The 20477-nt window shown below is 40.2% G+C and overlaps 1 protein-coding gene across 1 annotated transcript in view; it reads left to right on the plus strand.

Annotated features, from left to right (window-relative positions):
• Window positions 1-1295: 1295 nt before the first annotated feature.
• The window catches only part of lhfpl3 (LHFPL tetraspan subfamily member 3), a 64897-nt gene continuing 45715 nt past the window's right edge, over window positions 1296-20477 (plus strand). The window contains exon 1 of the mRNA XM_067392218.1: window positions 1296-1739. Within this exon, the coding sequence (XP_067248319.1) occupies window positions 1313-1739 (427 nt within the window). The 5' untranslated portion in view covers window positions 1296-1312. The remainder of the gene's footprint in view (window positions 1740-20477) is intronic.

Raw genomic sequence — 20477 nt, forward strand, 5'->3', positions numbered from 1 at the left:
GAAATCCTTCATATCTTGTAATAGCCTCATGGAAGCAACCATTTGGACTGTGTAAGGTAGATTATTGTTTGTATAAATACATATTTTAGTATATAAACGTCTTTAATCTATTGATTGTTTGATTAGGCTATTCGCAAACCATCTAAGTATTATTAATTTATTCGGGTCATCATTAAGTATTCATACTGACATTTATCTCTGATTCACTGGAATGCGTCTTCTTCATATGAGCTGTGTCTTCATATGAGTTTAGTCATTATTTTTGCCCTCCCAAGTGTGATTATTCACCTTAATGAGAGACCGTTTGGCTGAATGATGCGGATGCATAGAGACTGAATGAGAGGAGAGCTGGAACAGAACATCATCGGAGTCACGGACAGACTGCCACATCCACGCTGAACGAATCACTTTGACATCTGGCACCAAAACTGCTTAGTCTGTCGCGACATCTGTGAGCTGTATGGTCTGTACTTGAGTTTAGGTTACACCCCAAGCAACATCTAGAGAGGACTGACTTCGGATTGAATCCACGGCGGACCCAAGTCTAAACTAAATTCAGAGAGAACTTTGTCTAGACTGAGTCCATAAATGACCTGAAACTGGATTCATTCCAGAATCCAGACACAATCCAGCAAGGATCTGAATCTGGACTCAATCCAAAAAGAATCTGAATCCATAAAGGAACTAAATCTGGACTCAATCCAGATAGAATCTGAATCCATAAAGGAACTGAATCTGGACTCAATCCAGATAGAATCGGAATCCATAAAGGAACTAAATCTGGACTCAATCCAGATAGAATCTGAATCCATAAATCAACTAAATCTGGACTCAATCCAGACAGAATCTGAATCCATAAAGCAACTAAATCTGGACTCAATCCAGATAGAATCTGAATCCATAAATCAACTAAATCTGGACTCAATCCAGACAGAATCTGAATCCATAAAGCAACTAAATCTGGACTCAATCCAGATAGGAGCTGAATCCAGACTAAATCTGTAAAGGATCTGGGTGCAGTTCAAAACCACTGTGGTTCTAAATCCAAACTGAATCCTGGACTGAATCCAGATAGGAATTGAACCCAGTCTCAATCCAGATAGGATCTGAATCTAGACTGAATCCACAAAGGACCTAAATCTGGACTGAATGAAGACAGGACCTAAATCCAAATTGAATCCAGATAAAACCTAAATCTAGATTCAATCCAGATCGAAGCAGAATTCAGGTTTAGAACTGAATCCAGATTAAACCTAATCCAGGTTGAATCCAAAGGGGACCTATTTGAATCCATAAAATACTGAATCCATCTATGATACCTGGGACACCTGCAGCGATGCTCCCAGCCACGGAGGCAGCCAAGATCTACCAGACCAACTACGTCAGGAACTCTCGAGCCATCGGGGTCCTGTGGGCCATCTTCACCATCCTCTTCGCCATAGTCAACGTGGTATGTTTTGTTCAGCCCTACTGGATTGGGGATGGCATGGACACGCCACAGGCCGGCTACTTCGGCCTCTTTCACTACTGCATAGGAAGCGGAATCTCCCGGGACCTGACGTGCCAGGGGAGCTTCACTGAGTTTGGCTCCATCCCGTCTAGCGCCTTCAAAGCGGCGTCTTTCTTCATTGGGATGTCCATGGTGCTGGTCCTCTCCTGCATCGGCTGCTTCGCTCTCTTCTTCTTCTGCAGTACAGCCACTGTGTATAAGATCTGCGGGTGGATGCAGCTGGCAGCAGGTGAGTGAGTGACTGCACTTCATTTGGAGGTTTTCCAATGCCTACTGAGGTACGAGGAGCCAGGAAGGCTGGAAGTTAAAAAAAACAATCTGTGAAAGTGTACAAACACATATTCAATTGGCATACGTTCTTATATGTGCAGCTGGCATTTTCTAATATGTTTAGTAAGTTTGTTAGGCACCAAGACCAAAAAAAAAAAAAAAAAAAAAGCAAATATGCATTAAATTATAAAAAAAGACTTTTATAATCAGTGTTGGGGAAAGTTACTTTTAAAAGTAATGCATTACAATATTGTGTTACTCCCTGAAAAAGTAACTAATTGCGTTACTTTTTATGAAAAGTAATGCTTTACATTACTTTTGCATTACTTTTTCTCATCTGGGCTGGGCTGGCTTGTTTGTTTTTTAATAACAACAAAAATGTTTTATTTTTTGGCAAATGTAAAGGCCCTTTCACACCAAAAGTGAAATTACTAAGCCTCAGGCTGAAGGAAATGCATATTTACGCCCAGGGGCGTAGGAACCACTTTGACATTGGGGGGGACATTTTGGCCATTATGAATAAACGTCCATCTCGCCACCATAATAGTAACATACAGTATGGTGACGTCACGTGGTACGACATATATGAAATAACAGCAAAATAAATAAACAAAATCATCTGTTTATCATCTGTTCATCTGTTTAATTTATCTATTTATTATTACACAAATATTGAAGTTGGGAAACATAAAAGTGTACAAGCCCCCCTGCAATTGCGGGCAGAAAGGAAAGGGGCACTTTACAAGGCAAATATTTGATTTGTAACCCCAAAAAAATACAAAAACACAACAGTCACATACGGCTTTGGATATAGGCACTTGGAACTAGAACTATCATTATTATCTATATCAGTAACATTTTACTTTTCTATTAAAAAGTTTATAATGTCATGCCTCATATCCATAATTCAGTTTTAAAAAGCTTGTTAATTTAAACCGCTTGACTGAGACTAATTTACCTCATACAAAGTCGAGTCGTTCAAAGCTGGTGCGCACCAATAACGTATTTGAATGTTCGTAGTGTAATGTTGACTTCTCTCTACCAATCAGATGCTCCGAGTCCGACTATAGGTGAAAAGTGAAGAATATGAAGCTGGTGATTGGCGAATGGTGATTATTCAAACATGAATGAAATCACTCTGGGTTTGACTGACAAAACCGAATATCTTCTTCGTCGCGTATTCAAAATAAAAGTTCAAAATGTACAGTTTTTGTTCCTGCGGTGTATAGGCTAATTTTTGGGTGGGACACATGCAGCATTTTCCAATATTGAGGGGGACACGTCCCCCCCGTCCCCCCCGGTTCCTACGCCAGTGTTTACGCCTGTACAGTAGAGGGTGCAGCTCAAACAAACTTTTCAGCAGCAAAGATTAATAAAGTGAGATTAAATACATAAAGTATATTTGTGTAATTCAATATCATTCATTATTACAGGTTTGCCTAAAATTCTGAGATTGCATTTCAATGTTTTTATTGCAATAACTAAATGTTATTGTGCAATGAGTAAGATGAGTAAATGCATATTCAGAACTACAATAATCATCCTGTTCACACAGCACACACGACACCTCTGCACTTTTTCTATCAACATGGCGACAGGAGAAGCTGTCAGACAATAAATGTAAAAAAGTAACTTGCGTTACTTATTTGAAAAAGTAACTTGTTTATTTTGTTGTAAATTGAAAAAGTAATGCGTCACTTTACTAGTTACTTGAAAAAGTAATCTGATTACATAAGTTAATTGTAATGTGTTACCCCCAACACTGTTTATAATATTACAAAAGATTTCAAATAAATGCTTTCTATTCATCAAAGAATCCTGAACAAAATATGCATCACATATTTCTACAACAATATTAAGCAGCACAACTGTTTATTGGTAATAATTAATTTTTCAAGCAGCAAATCAACATATTACGATAATTTCTTAAGAATCATGTGACGCTAAAGACTGGAGTAATGATGCTGAAAATTCTTGATGAGCACAACTTCCTTCAAAAATATAAAAAAATACAGACTCCAAACTTTTGTACAGTAGTGTACATATGCACTGCCCGGCCAAAAAAAAGTTCATGTTTGGATTTTAATTGGCTAATACTTAAGAATCTATGAATGGATCATTATTACAGTGATTATTATGTTTCTAGCATGTTATATGTTTGGCAACGGTTCTTTTAACCCTAAAAGATGGAGTGTGTAGCTTTTCATTTCTTTAACAACCATGTAGGAAGACACATGGCCATATTCCAGGATGACAATGTCAGGATTCACCAGGATACAAAAAATTGTGAAAGAATGGTTCAGAGAGCATGAAGAATATTTTTCATACATAAATTGGCACCTCTGAGACCAGACCTTAAGTCAAGATCTTGTATTGACAATGCAAGAGGTGAGCACTCTGTAAAGTCTTCTCCAGCACATCCCAAAGACTTTCAATGAAATTAAGGTCTGGACTCGATTCATGTGTGAAAATGATTCTTTATGCGCCCTCCCAACAATTCTTTCACAATTTGAGCCTGGTGAATCTTGACATTGTCATCCTGGAATATGGCCATACATCCTAATAAATGGCTGTTTAAGAAATGAAAAGCTACACTCTATCTTTTAGGGTTGAAAGAACCGTTGCCAAACATATAGCGTGCTAGAAAAATAATGATCACTGAAATAATGATCCATCTATAGACTCTTAAGTATTTGCCTGATAGTGTATTAAAATCCAAACAGCGACTTTTTTTTTTTTTTTTGGCCAGGCAGTGTATTTAAATTCTAAATGCAAGCATTTCCAGTCTCACACTTTGTAGTCTCAGACCTTTGGACCTTACTTGTAATATCTCTATGTGCATATAATCTATAAACCACATAAACCCCAGATTTGTTCTCAGACATTTGGCACTCATGGTATACGTTTAAGATCTACTTAATTTATTACCTTATTTTTTTATTCGAGAAGTTTTATTTATGGATTTATGATTCTCTTCATTAAATTAAGACAAACATACTTCCGATGTCATTCTGTGGATGTGCAATTCGCCGTGAACCACTGTTAAATAAAAATACTGTGAAATGAACCCTTATTTACACTGCCATCCATTTGATCACTACTGAGTAGTCTTTCTGGTGCTTGCAGAAAAGCTTTTCATAAATCTGACCCACTACCATTCAGTGGACGAGATTATATAAATAAATAAATCATGCGTACCACTGTGTTATTCTTAAATTAAACAGATGAGCATGATGAAAATGAGCTCAAGCACTGGATGTCTTTTTCTTCATCTGAGAAGAGAAAAAAACAACTGCAGATAGGCTTAGTCAGTTTATTTTTCCCCAGCTGACCAATGCTAAACGTCCTTGATATTTTTCATAGATGTTTCCAGCAAAGATGTAGTATTTTCATGTTGTTTAATGGCCTCAGAGATTTGGGTTTGGTTGTGTTGTGCAACTTGTGCTTATGCTCTGAAAACTTACATTTAATAGAATATATGAAATAAGCTGATGAGAGAGCTCAAGTTATGTGAACTGCATCTGCACACATTGCTTTCATCTGAAGCTTTGGCTTCAAAGGTTCGCATGAGCAGAGTCAGCAGTAAGAACATATTTCACCCTTTATGCTAATATTTTTTTATTTAACTCTAACTCATTTCTTTTGGGTCTGTGTTTTTCACTCTTTTCCTGATCATTTATATTCTTGACATGCTATAGTATTTGGAAGTTTAAATGCTCCAGGGTTTCATTTAGTTTGATGTATTTTCAGGAGTGACTGACCACCCTCTCTGAATGAGTGTGTGTGCCTGGCGGTCTATGCTCTCTGTCTATTGGTTTTTGATGTTGGAAAGGAGAGATGCACCACTGGAGAAAAATGTTCTAAACATACCCAGCAAAATTCTCAAAATGTAGAGTGCTCTGTAAACATTTCATTCTTTCACCAAAGGGAAAAAGACAGGGGTTGACTATTTTTGTGCCTGGCCTCAGGAACTAATTCACAGTTGTGGACAAATTACTGTCATAGGTGGCCTGTGTGTTGCTGTCAGAGCAAAATGACACATGATGTTCTTGCTACCCTCCATATTTCTTCCTGTAGCTGTCCATATAGAACAATTTTGTCATCATTTACACACCCTTATGCCATTCCAGACCCATTTTATGTTTTCCCTTTTATGAAACACAAAATGAGATGTTTAATCCCTTAGCATTCCTGTAAAATTAAAATGCCTAAAAAAGGCTTACCTTTTTTCGTGTACCTTACCTTTGTTCTTGAACCATTTGGAGTATATTCATGGTTTTGGTCTCTTTTGAAAGGTATGTATACCACGGGCGGTGCAGTGGAATGCTAACATGTTAACAGAATGTCCAGGCTGCTCTTTTTCATACAATGAAAAAATGCAGTGTTTAAAGGCACAATATGTAATTTTCGCAACTAGAGGTCGCTTATTCAAAACAAAGGCGTAGCTTTATGATGCCGTGAATGAGCGGGGATTCATGGGAGTTGTCATCTTCACATCCACAGTCGTTGGAAAGGTATCCAATGCACTTGGGCAGAAATCATTTATGGATGAGCCAATGTATTAAAGTTTTATTAATGTTAATGCGGTATGAAGCAGGGTGGGCCGAGAGCTGTGTGAGTGGAACGAATGCTAATGAAAGACACCTGCGCTAAACGTACACTGGCCTTGAGTCCAGCGGAGCTTTTATATTAGAATGTATTAATAAAAGCTGTTAAACATGCAGTTAAAGTTGCAATGTGTAATATTTTTGCAGTAAAATATCCAAAAACCACTGGGCCAGTGTTATATATTTTGTTCAGCTGAGTACTTACAATATTCCACATGTTTTCAACTATTTGTAAATCGTGAGAAAATTGCAATTTTAACCAAGGCTCCGGGATGTGTGAGGAGTCGCCTGTCAATTGTGTCATACCCGTGTTACCCTCGGTTTCCGGTTTTATTTTGTAGAAACCATGGAAACACCAAAGATGCTTTAATATTTATGTGTTGTTTTAATAGACAAGGGAACAACTGTATGGTTACGTTTATAGACAGAAAACGAATTGTTGTTATATAGCTCAACACATTTAATCTTATTGTTTAAATCAAAGTTTCTTGATTTTTTTACGAGTACCATGCTTTACCATGCTTCAGAGAAAAACACTATTTTGTGAAGTAGCTAACATAGCATAATCAGATGCAGCTTTATTTTTATTAACAGTAATACAGCATTTTCTCCATCATATGATACGTTTTAAAATGAATTGCATGCCATTTATCAACACAAGCCATCCAGCATTTAATATGATATTCTAAAATCGATCTATCTTACTGCAGTGTGCATCAAGTGTCTCACAGCAGCCACCGAGCGAACGCACACAGTAACGTTATAACATCATATTCAACACATTCAAATGTATCTAATATGATAAACAGCGCTGCGTTACCTCATACTCATGACCGGAAAAGCAGAAGCAGCACCGGCGACTGTGGCATAATAAAAGTTCCGCTGCTTGCGGCGTGTGTTGCGCAATCCAGCGTTCAGCTCCCACAATACTCAGCCCTGCTCTGCATCATACTACAGTAATGTTAATAATCGCATCCATGAACATGATTTCTGCCCGAGTCCTATCCCTATTCTTTTCCACCGGCCGTTGAGGTGAAGACTACACGTCCCAAGATTCTGCGCTCAAACTTGGCGTCATCAAGCTACGCCTTTGTTTTGAATAAGCGACCTCTAGTGGACGAAAAACTACATATTGTATAATGGAGAAAGCTCTCTCTGATTATGCTATGTTAGCCACTTGACAAAACAGTGTTGTGAGGCATGGTAAAAACATAGTACTCAGGGTAATTCAAGAAAAAAAGCAATTCAAACAATAAAACTAAAGTGTGGTCACACTACACTTTACGTTCCATTGACTTCCATTCATACTCTATGTGTCACGGTGCACACAAAAACAAGAAGATAGGATCCAATTGCAGCGGTTGTTTATTGGGTAATCCAAGGTCGTATTCCAAAAACAGGCAAAGGTCAGAATCCAGAAAGGCAGTCCAAACAAAACAAGCACAAGCAAAAAAACAAGAAAACACAAGGAACAGAAGTGTGTGTAACATTAAACAACGAACCACAACCAAAGACAGAAACAGCTCACTATATATAGACAGACACTAATGACATGATACAAAACAGGTGAGTGCAATGATGTGAGATGATTAGTCCGGGAAGTGTGTATTGGGATATGTAGTCCATGTAACAGGTGGAAATAAGAGTCCGGGATGGAGTGCCCTCTAGTGGCTGAAAGGGCACTCTCACTGGTGATCATGACATTACCCCCCCTCAAAGGAGCGGCTACCAGACGCTCCACCAGACAAAACACAAAAAAAAAAACTCAGGAGGGAGGTGGACAGGAGGAGGATCAGGGGGAGGGACGGCGGGCCAGATCCAGGGTGCCCCCACTGAAATCCAGGGCGGTGCTGGAGGAACTGACCAGGCTGGTACCGGCAGGTCTGGAGTCCCGGCTGTTTGCCAGGTCGGTGCTGGAGGAATTAACCAGGCGGGCACTGGCAGGTTTGGAGTCCCGGCTGATTGCCAGGGCGGCGCTGGAGGATTTGACCAGGCGGAAACTGGCAGGTCTGGAGTCCTGGCTGTTTGCAAAGGCGGCGCTGGAGGAACTGACCAGGCGGGCACTGGCAGGTCTGGAGTTCTGGCTGATTGCCAGGGTGGTGCTGGAGAAACTGACCAGGCAGATTTCAATGGTTCAGGCGGCCTGGGCAGAGGTAGCAGGGCAGAAGGCTTGGGCGGTGGTGGCAGAGCAGAAGGCTTGGACGACGGCGGCAGGACTGGCGGCCTGGGCGGCGGCGGTGGCGGCAGGGCTGGCGGCAGGGCAAGGCGCTTCGTTGGCGCCGGCAGGGCAAGGCGCTTCGTTGGCGCCGGCAGGGCAAGGCGCTTCGTTGGCGCCGGCAGGGCAAGGCGCTTCGTTGGCGCCGGCAGGGCAAGGCGCTTCGTTGGCGCCGGCAGGGCAAGGCGCTTCGTTGGCGCCGGCAGGGCAAGGCGCTTCGTTGGCGCCGGCAGGGCAAGGCGCTTCGTTGGCGCCGGCAGGGCAAGGCGCTTCGTTGGCGCCGGCAGGGCAAGGCGCTTCGTTGGCGCCGGCAGGGCAAGGCGCTTCGTTGGCGCCGGCAGTGCAAGGCGCTTCGTTGGCGCCGGCAGTGCAAGGCGCTTCGTTGGCGCCGGCAGGGCAAGGCGCTTCGTTGGCGCCGGCAGGGCAAGGCGCTTCGTTGGTGCCGGCAGGGCAAGGCGCTTGGAGAACCCACGAACAACCCCTAGAGTGGTCTCCAGGCCTTGTAGGACAGAGGAAGCCCTCTTCCTCCTTCTCCTCCGCTTATGAGGGTGAGGCGGTGGCTCACCCAAAATGGACTCACTGGCTGGAGCGAGCTCTGGAGCGGACTCGCTAGCTGGAACGGGCTCTGGAGCGGACTCACTGGCTGGAGCGGAATCACTGGCTGGAGCGGACTCACTGGCTGGAGCGGGCTCTGGAGTGAACTCACTGGCTGGAGCGGGCTCTGGAGTGAACTCACTGGCTGGAGCAGACTCACTAACTGGAACGGGCTCTGGAGCGGACTCACTGACTGGAACGGGCTCTGGAGCGGACTCACTGACTGGAACGGGCTCTGGAGCGGACTCACTGACTGGAGCGGGCTCTGGAGCGGACTCACTGACTGGAGTGGACTCACTAACTGGAGCGGGCTCTGGAGTGGACTCACTGACTGGATCAGACTCTGGAGTGGACTCACTGACTGGAGCGGGCTCTGGAGTGGACTCACTGGCTGGAGTGGACTCACTGGCTGGAGTGGACTCACTGGCTGGAGTGGACTCACTGGCTGGAGTGGACTCACTGGCTGGAGTGGACTCACTGGCTGGAGTGGACTCACTGGCTGGAGTGGACTCACTGGCTGGAGTGGACTCACTGGCTGGAGTGGACTCTGGAGCGGACTCACTGACTGGAGTGGACTCTGGAGCGGACTCACTGACTGGAGTGGACTCTGGAGCGGACTCACTGACTGGAGTGGACTCACTGACTGGAGCGGGCTCTGGGGTGGACTCACTGACTGGAGCGGGCTCTGGAGTGGACTCACTGACTGGAGCGGGCTCTGGAGTGGACTCACTGACTGGAGCGGGCTCTGGATTGGACTCACTGACTGGAGCGGGCTCTGGAGTGGACTCACTGACTGGAGCGGGCTCTGGAGTGGACTCACTGACTGGAGCGGGCTCTGGAGTGGACTCACTGACTGGATCAGACTCTGGAGTGGACTCACTGACTGGAGCGGGCTCTGGAGTGGACTCACTGGCTGGAGTGGACTCACTGGCTGGAGTGGACTCACTGGCTGGAGCGGACTCACTGGCTGGAGCGGACTCACTGGCTGGAGCGGACTCACTGACTGGAGCGGACTCACTGACTGGAGCGGACTCACTGACTGGAGCGGACTCACTGACTGGAGCGGACTCACTGACTGGAGTGGACTCTGGAGCGGACTCACTGACTGGAGTGGACTCACTGACTGGAGCGGGCTCTGGGGTGGACTCACTGACTGGAGCGGGCTCTGGGGTGGACTCACTGACTGGAGCGGGCTCTGGGGTGGACTCACTGACTGGAGCGGGCTCTGGAGTGGACTCACTGACTGGAGCGGGCTCTGGAGTGGACTCACTGACTGGAGCGGGCTCTGGAGTGGACTCACTGACTGGAGCGGGCTCTGGAGTGGACTCACTGACTGGAGCGGGCTCTGGAGTGGACTCACTGGCTGGAGTGGACTCACTGGCTGGAGTGGACTCACTGGCTGGAGTGGACTCACTGGCTGGAGTGGACTCACTGGCTGGAGTGGACTCACTGGCTGGAGTGGACTCACTGGCTGGAGTGGACTCACTGGCTGGAGTGGACTCACTGGCTGGAGACTTCTTCCTTCTCCTCCTCCTCCCTTTACCGGGGTGAAGCTGAAGCTCAGTGCCCACCTCCCCTGTGCCTTCTGAAACGGATTCATGGGCTGGAGCATGCACACTGCCTGGTTGACTCGGTGAGGTCCATTCTCTCCGATGGCGGAGATATGCGGCGAATCTCCAGAAATCTAAAATCCGTAGCCCTTCCATCTCACATTGAGGCAGAGGATCGTCAAGGCAGCAATTAAACACATCCTTCAAAGCCGCGTCATTGTAACCCAGCCCCACCGCCATCGTCCAAAAGACCTTGGCGAAGCATCCTACCTCCCATTCCTCTTGGCGTAGAGCCCTCAACGCCCGCAGTTGATCCAAACGCTCCCTGGTAGTGGCTGGAGGAAGGATTCGGAACCCCACACTGCTGGATCCTTGCATGGGTGGTTCGTTCTGTCACGGTGCACACAAAAACAAGAAGATAGGATCCAATTGCAGCGGTTGTTTATTGGGTAATCCAAGGTCGTATTCCAAAAACAGGCAAAGGTCAGAATCCAGAAAGGCAGTCCAAACAAAACAAGCACAAGCAAAAAAACAAGAAAACACAAGGAACAGAAGTGTGTGTAACATTAAACAACGAACCACAACCAAAGACAGAAACAGCTCACTATATATAGACAGACACTAATGACATGATACAAAACAGGTGAGTGCAATGATGTGAGATGATTAGTCCGGGAAGTGTGTATTGGGATATGTAGTCCATGTAACAGGTGGAAATAAGAGTCCGGGATGGAGTGCCCTCTAGTGGCTGAAAGGGCACTCTCACTGGTGATCATGACACTATGCATACAAATGCGTCAGATTGCAAACACAAGCTCATGCGAAAGGTTTCACATTTCGCTGTGTTCCAAAGTTCAAATTAACTCTGAAAGGTAAATTCACATCATGTGAAGACCTGTGACCAGAGGAAGATCGATGTCACGCCGTGACCTCTTGGCTGAATTAAAACAATATTTTTTTGCAGTAAAGTTGAGTAGATTATACATATTTTTTTACATTTTGAGTTTTTTTTACTATGTGTTATATGTTGAATTCTTGTTTATAAAAAAGACACTGCACAGCATGATATCATATCATAACCTTTGCAGTGTCCGAAGAAATTTCGCATGCTCAATGTCTAGTGTGACTGCGGCTTAACTGTGTTGAACTATAAAACAATGATTCGTTTTCTGTTGATAAAAGTATCTAAACAGTTGCTGACCTGCCTAATAAAACACATAATGTATTAAAGTATCTTTGGTGTTTACATGGTTTCTACGAAATCGAGGTTTAACGCAAATATGACATCATTGACAGGCAACGAATATGACAGGGTCCGTGTCCTGGTTAAAATGGCTGATTTAAACATTGTTGGAAACATTTGGGATAATGTAAGTACATAAGTCAACAAAATATATAACACTGTTCTAGTGGTTTTTGGATATTTTAATCTAAAAATCGTACATATTGTGCCTTTAAGAGCCGTTTAACTCCAAAAATGTCAAAAAGCACTATTAAAGTACCATAAACCTGAAGTCATAAGATAGTTTGTGTTCAAAAAAGGCCAAAGCAAAATTTATTTAGTAAAAATCGTTCCCTTTACTATAGTTCTAAAATCTCATATTGTGTAATATTTTCAAATATATAATATAACATAACAATAATAACATTATTACTATGAGTAAAAATTATATTATTATGAGTAATAATAATAATATTAGTATTATATTTTGAACACATGGAAGCTTATAGTAATAATAATAATAATTATAATTATACAGTTAAAATATTTAAGAATATAAAAACAATTATGACTAAATATTATTTGTTTGATATATATTTGGAAAAAAATAGTTCATATGAATCAATTATATAATGTGTAATATAGACAGACAGACAGACAGACAGACAGACAGACAGACAGACAGACAGACAGACAGACAGACAGACAGACAGACAGACAGACAGACAGACAGACAGACAGACAGACAGACAGACAGACAGACAGATAGATAGATAGATAGATAGATAGATAGATAGATAGATAGATAGATAGATAGATAGATAGATAGATAGATAGATAGATAGATAGATAGATAGATAGATAGATGTAACATCAGTATGGCGTTGTTGATGCCAAAAAGATATTGGTTCTAGGATTTTCTGCTATAAACTGTTGTGGTTCAGAGCATTATTTCTTGCATAAAGTGCGAGTTGCAAGTTTAAGTCTAGCTCGACTGACAGTTTTTTAAATGAACCAATTAAAATGGCATTTGTCAGTAGATGTTTATTAGTAATGGTGGTGTATTTGGTTGCACATTCAGAGGGGAATAACCTCAAGTAGCTTACTGCAGCCGCCGTTTTAAGCAAATGTGAAAAAAAAAAAAAAGATTATGTAATCAGATTTTTTTAAGCATGCCGGTGGGGGGTCTGAAGCCTAAATAGGTCTAGAATTGCCTATGGTGGCAAGTTTGAATTTGAAAGTGCAAATAAGATTTAAAAAGGCAGATGGGAAGATTTTACAGGAATTTACTTAAGTTTGGGTCTGTGCTTTTATGTTCCATGGAAGAAAGTACAGGTTTGGAATGATATGAGGCTGAACTATTCCTCTCTTTGCTGGTGAAGCTGATTCATTTCTTTATGGTCTCTACATAAATTGATTGTTTTGTATGAGTTGAGAAAATCCGAAAGAGCTATGAAGCCATTTAGTATAATTTTTTAAAACCTTTTCCTATACAGGTGATATCTGAATGGATGTTTCACAGGACTGTCTAAACATCCTTTATGAAACAGAAACTAAGATTAGCGGTTAGCGATAAAAAGCCCATTTGGATTTCTAATGGTTCATTGATCCAGTGAAACGCTCCTCAGAACAGCATTTATGTGGGTAATGAGAAACTAATGTTGTCACTGTTTACTTCTCACCGCCTTGAAGGAACACAGTCAGTGCTGGTAGCCCTAGTGGGTCACACCAGACTGTAATCTGTTAAATTCAGACAGCACTGCATTGACAATTAAGAACAATAAAATCAAAACTGTGAAGACCTGCGGTGTGAATGTCCCAGTACAGAGAAAAAAGGAGTGTTATTTGACCAGCATTTAATATTTAAATGATAAATACACTGGAAATGGAACTGTAACAAACACAAAAACATTTTGAAAAAACTTTTAGCAAAATAACAGAATTTACTAGAGATTCAGACAAAATGTTAATTGCTGTAGTCTATTTAAAAATCGTAACTTTTATTTTAATTGATGTAATTTAATTGTAATGTAATTTATTTTTTAATATAGTTTGAATGAATGATTCAATGACTCACTCAAAGTCTTCACTTGTTTAATTACTGGATGAATCAGCGTTTTTGAACAAGTGATGAATGAATGATTCAATGACAAATACATTTTTTTAAGTCACTTGTCACCAACTACTGGTGTAACCATGTAATTTATACAATGTTATTTGAAGGGTCAAGCTACTTTTAAAAGGTGATTTACTGTAGTTTGATCGCTACCATAGACATTAGTTTTTCTATCTATCTATCTATCTATCTATCTATCTATCTATCTATCTATCTATCTATCTATCTATCTATCTATCTATCTATCTATCTATCTATCTATCTATCTATCTATCTATCTATCTATCTAATCTATCTTCCACACTGATAATAATAATAATAAGAGATGTTATCTTGAGCAGCAAATCAACATATAATGATTTCTGAAGGATCATGTGACACTGAAGAGTAATGATCCTGAAAATTCAGCTTTACCATCATACACTTTACCAGTTACACTTTAAAATATATTACAATAGAAAACACTTATTTTAAATTGTAATAATTTTTCTAAATATTACTGTTCTTACTGTATTTTTGATCAAATAAATGCACAAGAGACTTTCAAAAATGTCTTCCCGACCCAAAATTTTGAATGGTAGTGTATATTTTATAATTTATTCATAAATATATTTTGTAAATATTTATATTTAATTTTTTTTTTCATTAAAAATGTTAAGCTTTCTTTACATTTAACACTTTTCCTTTATTTCTGTAGTATGCACATTTACACAATTTCCTTTACAAAAAGAAGTTATGAAAATTATACAGCTATAGCGTAACTTTGTCCATTTATTTTGCGTTTTATAAGGCAATGCAATACATTACTGATTGGACTGTAGTTTTCAACACATTCATATTGATGGTTCGCAGTCAAACAGCAATGCCCAGTTTATTCAGACCTTTAATGTCACTTCCACAGCAATAGGCTAAAAATTAGACTGAAAGACTTGTTGGAGTTAAGATGATTGATGTGTTAACCCTGAGATGAAATTACATAACATATCAACATATGCATTCTAGATAGTGACCGTTAATGGCTGAGGGTTATGAGCTCCACAGAGGCACTAATGGAAACAGTGCAGCTTGTTGAATGGAGAGCTGATAACTGATTTCATTCTTCATACTCAATGACTGACTCATTCAGTTCACTCTTGGCCTCCAATAAAACGCCCACTCCTCTATCTCTCTCACTCCATACATCCAGTTATCTGCTGTGTCCTAGTGCAACCGATGCTTTACTCTTCTCCACATTCACTAATAAACAAGCACTGTGGTCCTGGTTTAATGGTGTTTGGAAATACCATGGCAATCTCTCAGTAACTTGGTATACACCAAAGAACCATGGTATTGATACCATCATATCATGAGGCAATTTAAAGTTAAATTTCCTTACATTAAAGAACCGTAGACATCAGTTTTTCTATCTATCTATCTATCTATCTATCTATCTATCTATCTATCTATCTATCTATCTATCTATCTATCTATCTATCTATCTATCTATCTATCTATCTATCTATCTATCTATCTATCTATCTATCTATCTATCTATCTATCTATCTATCTATCTATCTATCTATATACAGCTATGGAAAAAATTAAGAGACCACTCCTAGTTCAGAAATCAATGTTAAGTGGTCTCTTAATTTTTTTCCATAGCTGTATATAAGCCTATCTATAGTAATGATCCTGAAAATTCAGCTTTGTCAACGTAAATCTGTGGTGAAAAGAGAGAGCCTTTGGGGCAGATTTCTGGCTACCCTGCTCATTTTCATGTTAGGTCATATAACCGTATTATACACAAAGTAAAGCTTGGCGAGCCGCACAATGAGTAACATGTCCTAGTAATATGCATGCTGATAAGCAACTAGTTAATAGTGAGATTTGGACCCTAAACTAAAGTGTTACCAAAACTTTAAATCAATAATTTAAGTCAATTTATGTTATTTTTTTTAAAAATGTAGAGTAAAAATAGATCATGAAATGTGCACAATTTAACAGACTTTACACTTAAAATCTAAACTAATGCATGAACACGGTTAATTACAGATATTTTTTCCTCTAATTTTTAATTGTCTAGTGGTTTCAGCATTAGGTTAACATAAAGAGGTCTTATTTCATATTTCCTGGGAAATTAAATCTTTATTTAGCATATGCGTGAATCATATCTGAGAGCAGACAAATCTCACACTAGTGGGAGTGATAAGAAAGTGAAGGTGCTTTTTTCCTCATATTTGTTATGCTGAAAGACATCAGCTGATATGCGATAATATTAAAATCCTAAAATTGGATACACTATTTAAAATACAACATGTATTTGTTACACCCACTCAAGCTAAAAATCGCCATGAAGAGGTTAAAGAGCAATAAATAGGGGTGTCATACACCTGTTTTGTTTTTGAAGGGGCACCAGTCGCAGTCCTGACTCACTTCCTTCCCTAAATAAAACATGATCGAAGAAAACAACACTTAACATGTTAGTAGTTCATATAAGTGTAGAGTGTATATTTCTCGCTTGTTTTCGTGTATCGTTATTCAAAATTAAGCCAGAAATACTTATTGCTGGAATCCATTCTTGGTGCATTACTATGCAATAATGTATGTTTGTAATCCTCATCTTCATGCATAACATGATCGACAGCTATAATTGAGAGGGTGCTATAATTAAAAGTGCCTCTTTGGAGCAGCTGACTTGACTGAGGACAGGCAACATCTGTTTGATCTAAACCACAAGACTCGGTCTGTGACTGACATCTATGATGGACTGGTTGGCTCACAGGCAAAAAGCTGAAAGAGAGAGAAGAAAGAATAGCCTGCAGTTTTAGATGGTTGCTTGATGCGTTTGACTGTAAATCTAAGATTCCATAACTAGACCTTCTGGTGGAAATAACAGACTTCTCTCTGGTGATGTATGCAGGAATTGTTCAATCATTTAGTCTGCTTCAAGAGTTAGTTCACCAAAAATGAAAATTCTGTCATTTATTACTCACCCTCATGCCGTTCTACACCCGTAAGACCTCCGTTCATCTTCAGAACACAAATTAAGATATTTTTGTTGAAATCCAATGGCTCCGTGAGGCCTCCATAGCCGGCAATGACATTTCCTCTCTCAAGATCCATAAAGGTACTAAAAACATAGCATCGGAGCATAATGAATCAGTGTGTCGAATCAGCTGTTAGGAGCACAAAAAGTAATGTGATTTCAGCAGTTTGACGGTTTGACACACGATCCAAATCATGATTCGATACACTGATTCACTATGCTCGAAATCTTCCTGAAGCAGTGTTTTGAAATCGGCCATCACTAAATAAGTCTCTTTTTTTTTTTGGCGCACCAAAAATATTATTGTCACTTTATAATATTAATATTGAAACACTGCACTCACATGAACTGATTTAGACATGTTTTTAGTACATTAATGGATCTTGAGAGAGGAAATGTCATTGTTCCCTATGAAGGCCTCACTGAGCCATCGGATTTCAACTAAAATATCTTAGTTTGTGTTCCGAAGATTAACGAAGGTCTTATGGGTGTGAAACAGCATGAGGGTGAGTAATAAATGACAGAATTTTCATTTTTTGGCGAACTAACCCTTTAAATGCCACCCCAGCAAGCTCACGTTCATTTGCCTCCACTTTTGAGTGCGACGCCCACATCTCAACATCCAATCAACAGCCGATACATAAAAGTCCCAGACTTACATTTTATTTTTTTACATTTTTCGATAATCTGTTATACATAGATGTACGTAACAATATGGAAGAAATGATATGTCGCTACTTCTGTTTCATTGCAACTTTAAAGATCCTATGAAATCAAAACTAGAGGCTTTTAGTCTTTGTCTGTTAGCTTTGAGGCTAATCTAATCTTTATTATTCTTTTTTTAGGTTGTCAAATGTACTGGTACTTCAGTACCAAGTCGAGACTTAGATGTTAAAAATGTAATACCTGTCTTTCTGTAGTAGATTCATAAATACCTCTGATTGGCCATTGTGTTCACATGCTCATCAGATATGTCTGTGATTGGCTACAATGATCAACGCATGAGAGCGTTTGAAAGCACACGGAAGTGTTTGAATTTGAAAGCTTTTTGAAAGCTGGAGCATTTGAAAGTTGCCGTCTTTCAGTGGACTGGTCCGCGATAGACGCCTGCTTTCAAACGCTCCAGTGTGTATCTGTGTAAGCGCTTAATGAAGAGTGTCACTGATGACTATTTACAACGTTTTTGAAGCGTTGATTATTGAAGCCAATCACAGACATATCTGATGAGTGCATCAACACAGTGGCCAATCAGAGGTGTTTACAAATTCACTCAACAGCGCTCAAAGCGTCACATTTTTAAAATTTCAGAACCGACATGGTACAGAAGTGGTACTTTTGACAACTCTACCGAGTACCAGGTCAATCCGTTACTCACTGATAGACGCTGCTTTCAAATGCTCCCGTGCATAGGCGCCGATTTATGTTTCTGCCGGTGGGTGCCCAGTGCCCCACATCAACCCCCATATATTATATAACAGATAAATCCGCGTTCAGTTTTCGCATTCCCTAATGGTGTAGTGGTAGAATTTTCGTTAATACAGTCAGAGGTCCAGCCGTGCTCCAATTATCAGTGGTTCGAATCTGCCCTCATATCGTTTTTTTTTCCCTCATAAAGTTCAAAGAAGTTAATTAATGTTTGTATATCAAGAGCAGGAAAATATATGTGTGCATTTTGTTAGTGATTTCCCTGGAAAGAAGAGTCAAGCAATAGATTGGCGCGTATGTCAGAAGACGAACTTGCACGAGCCACAATGCATGATTTCAAAAACAACACGTTTCAGCGATAGTTCGCTTCTTATTTAACTCAAATCAACGTCAACTTGATGTTTTATTTGCATTATATCCGTACAGCAATATGACAATTTCGACCCAAAAAGCACATTCTTTTCACGAGTGTTGTCGTGAGTCATGCTCTCGCTGATATCTCATGCAAGGAGAGTTTGAGCGCGCTGATGTATCTGATCGAGAGGAGAGCCATTTGTGCTCGTGCATCACTTAGATGCGCTCTCGACGTTTGCCATTAAAATATTGCCATATAAACGGCCTTAAATAAACTATAAAAAAGGGTGAAGATAGTGTCTGAAAGCTCCAATTGATTTTCTGTTGGTTAAAATCAATGTAGAATATCTAGTATTTTTCCGTGGGATCGGCGCCTATGCTCCCGTGCGTATTTGTGTAAGCGCTCTGTGAAGAGCGTCAAAGGTTTCTATTTACAATGTGATCACGGACATGATTGTTGAGCACGTAAATGCAATGGCCAATCAGAGGCGTTTAAATTTAATACGCCAGAGTTTGTTCAGCGTGAGCTCTGCATGCTCTTGAATCATTTCGTTATAACCAATAAAATATGAGATTCATTGTGCAGTATAGACAGATTTTTTTTTTATTATAACGGGAGTTTTACCTCAGTCAGTGAGCTTGTGCTGTGGCCAAACTGAAGTGATGCTTGCTTTCTGTTTATAACGCATAATTTAAACTAAAGTTGCACTTTTCATGCTGCTAAGTACATGCTGCAAAGTTTTGAGAGTGACAACCATATTAAAATGTGGGATTGAATCTGAGATTGCGATGTTTGACAATGGACAGGACAATAGACCTGCACTTACTTTTCACTTGATTTTTTAAATGCAATGTTTATTTAACTGAATATTTGAAGGCTACATGTTAATGTTTTAATGGATTATTTACTTATAATCATTAATAGCATTAAAATTGAACTAATTTCATTTATTTGATATTTTACATTTTCATCTAGTTAAAAAAAATATTTAACAATTGTATTTGCTATGGTACCGAAATTGGTACCAAGAGCCATGAAATTTGATTGGTATTGGTACCGACTACTGACATTTTGGTACTGTGACAACCGTAGTATGTACTTAGAAAGTGGGTGGAAGAGAAAAGTCACCAACTAACATTAGCAAGTAGCAAAATATGTTTTTTGCAACAACAAGACTATAAAAGCTATTGCCTGTTTAAAAAGGATTAGCCCTTTGAAATCCTGCTTCAGAATGTCAAGCCAGGAAAGAAATTAGCTTCGTTAAACCATTTCATGGGGTCTTTAAAAAGAGCCAAAAGAGTCTTAGAAACATATTTTTCATAATAAACTTAAATATAGGCCTAGTTCATGGTGCAGGTGTTTTGTTTGAGTTTAACTCTACATTTACTAGGTGTCTAATCATCCTTATTTTACATTTTAGGCTGAATTGTCAATAGATTTTATACCAAACACAATATTAAATGTCATTTAAGTTCAAGAGCATAGTAACAGATAGATGAAAGACATTATCGTATGAATGGCGTCATCTTCTTCACCTCAGCTCACAATAATTGAATCCGAAGCAATCATAATTTGCTGGTGGGTGGGT

The sequence above is a fragment of the Chanodichthys erythropterus genome, chromosome 8 (assembly GCF_024489055.1).
Source record: "Chanodichthys erythropterus isolate Z2021 chromosome 8, ASM2448905v1, whole genome shotgun sequence".
In the NCBI taxonomy this organism is placed as follows: Eukaryota; Metazoa; Chordata; class Actinopteri; order Cypriniformes; family Xenocyprididae; genus Chanodichthys; species Chanodichthys erythropterus.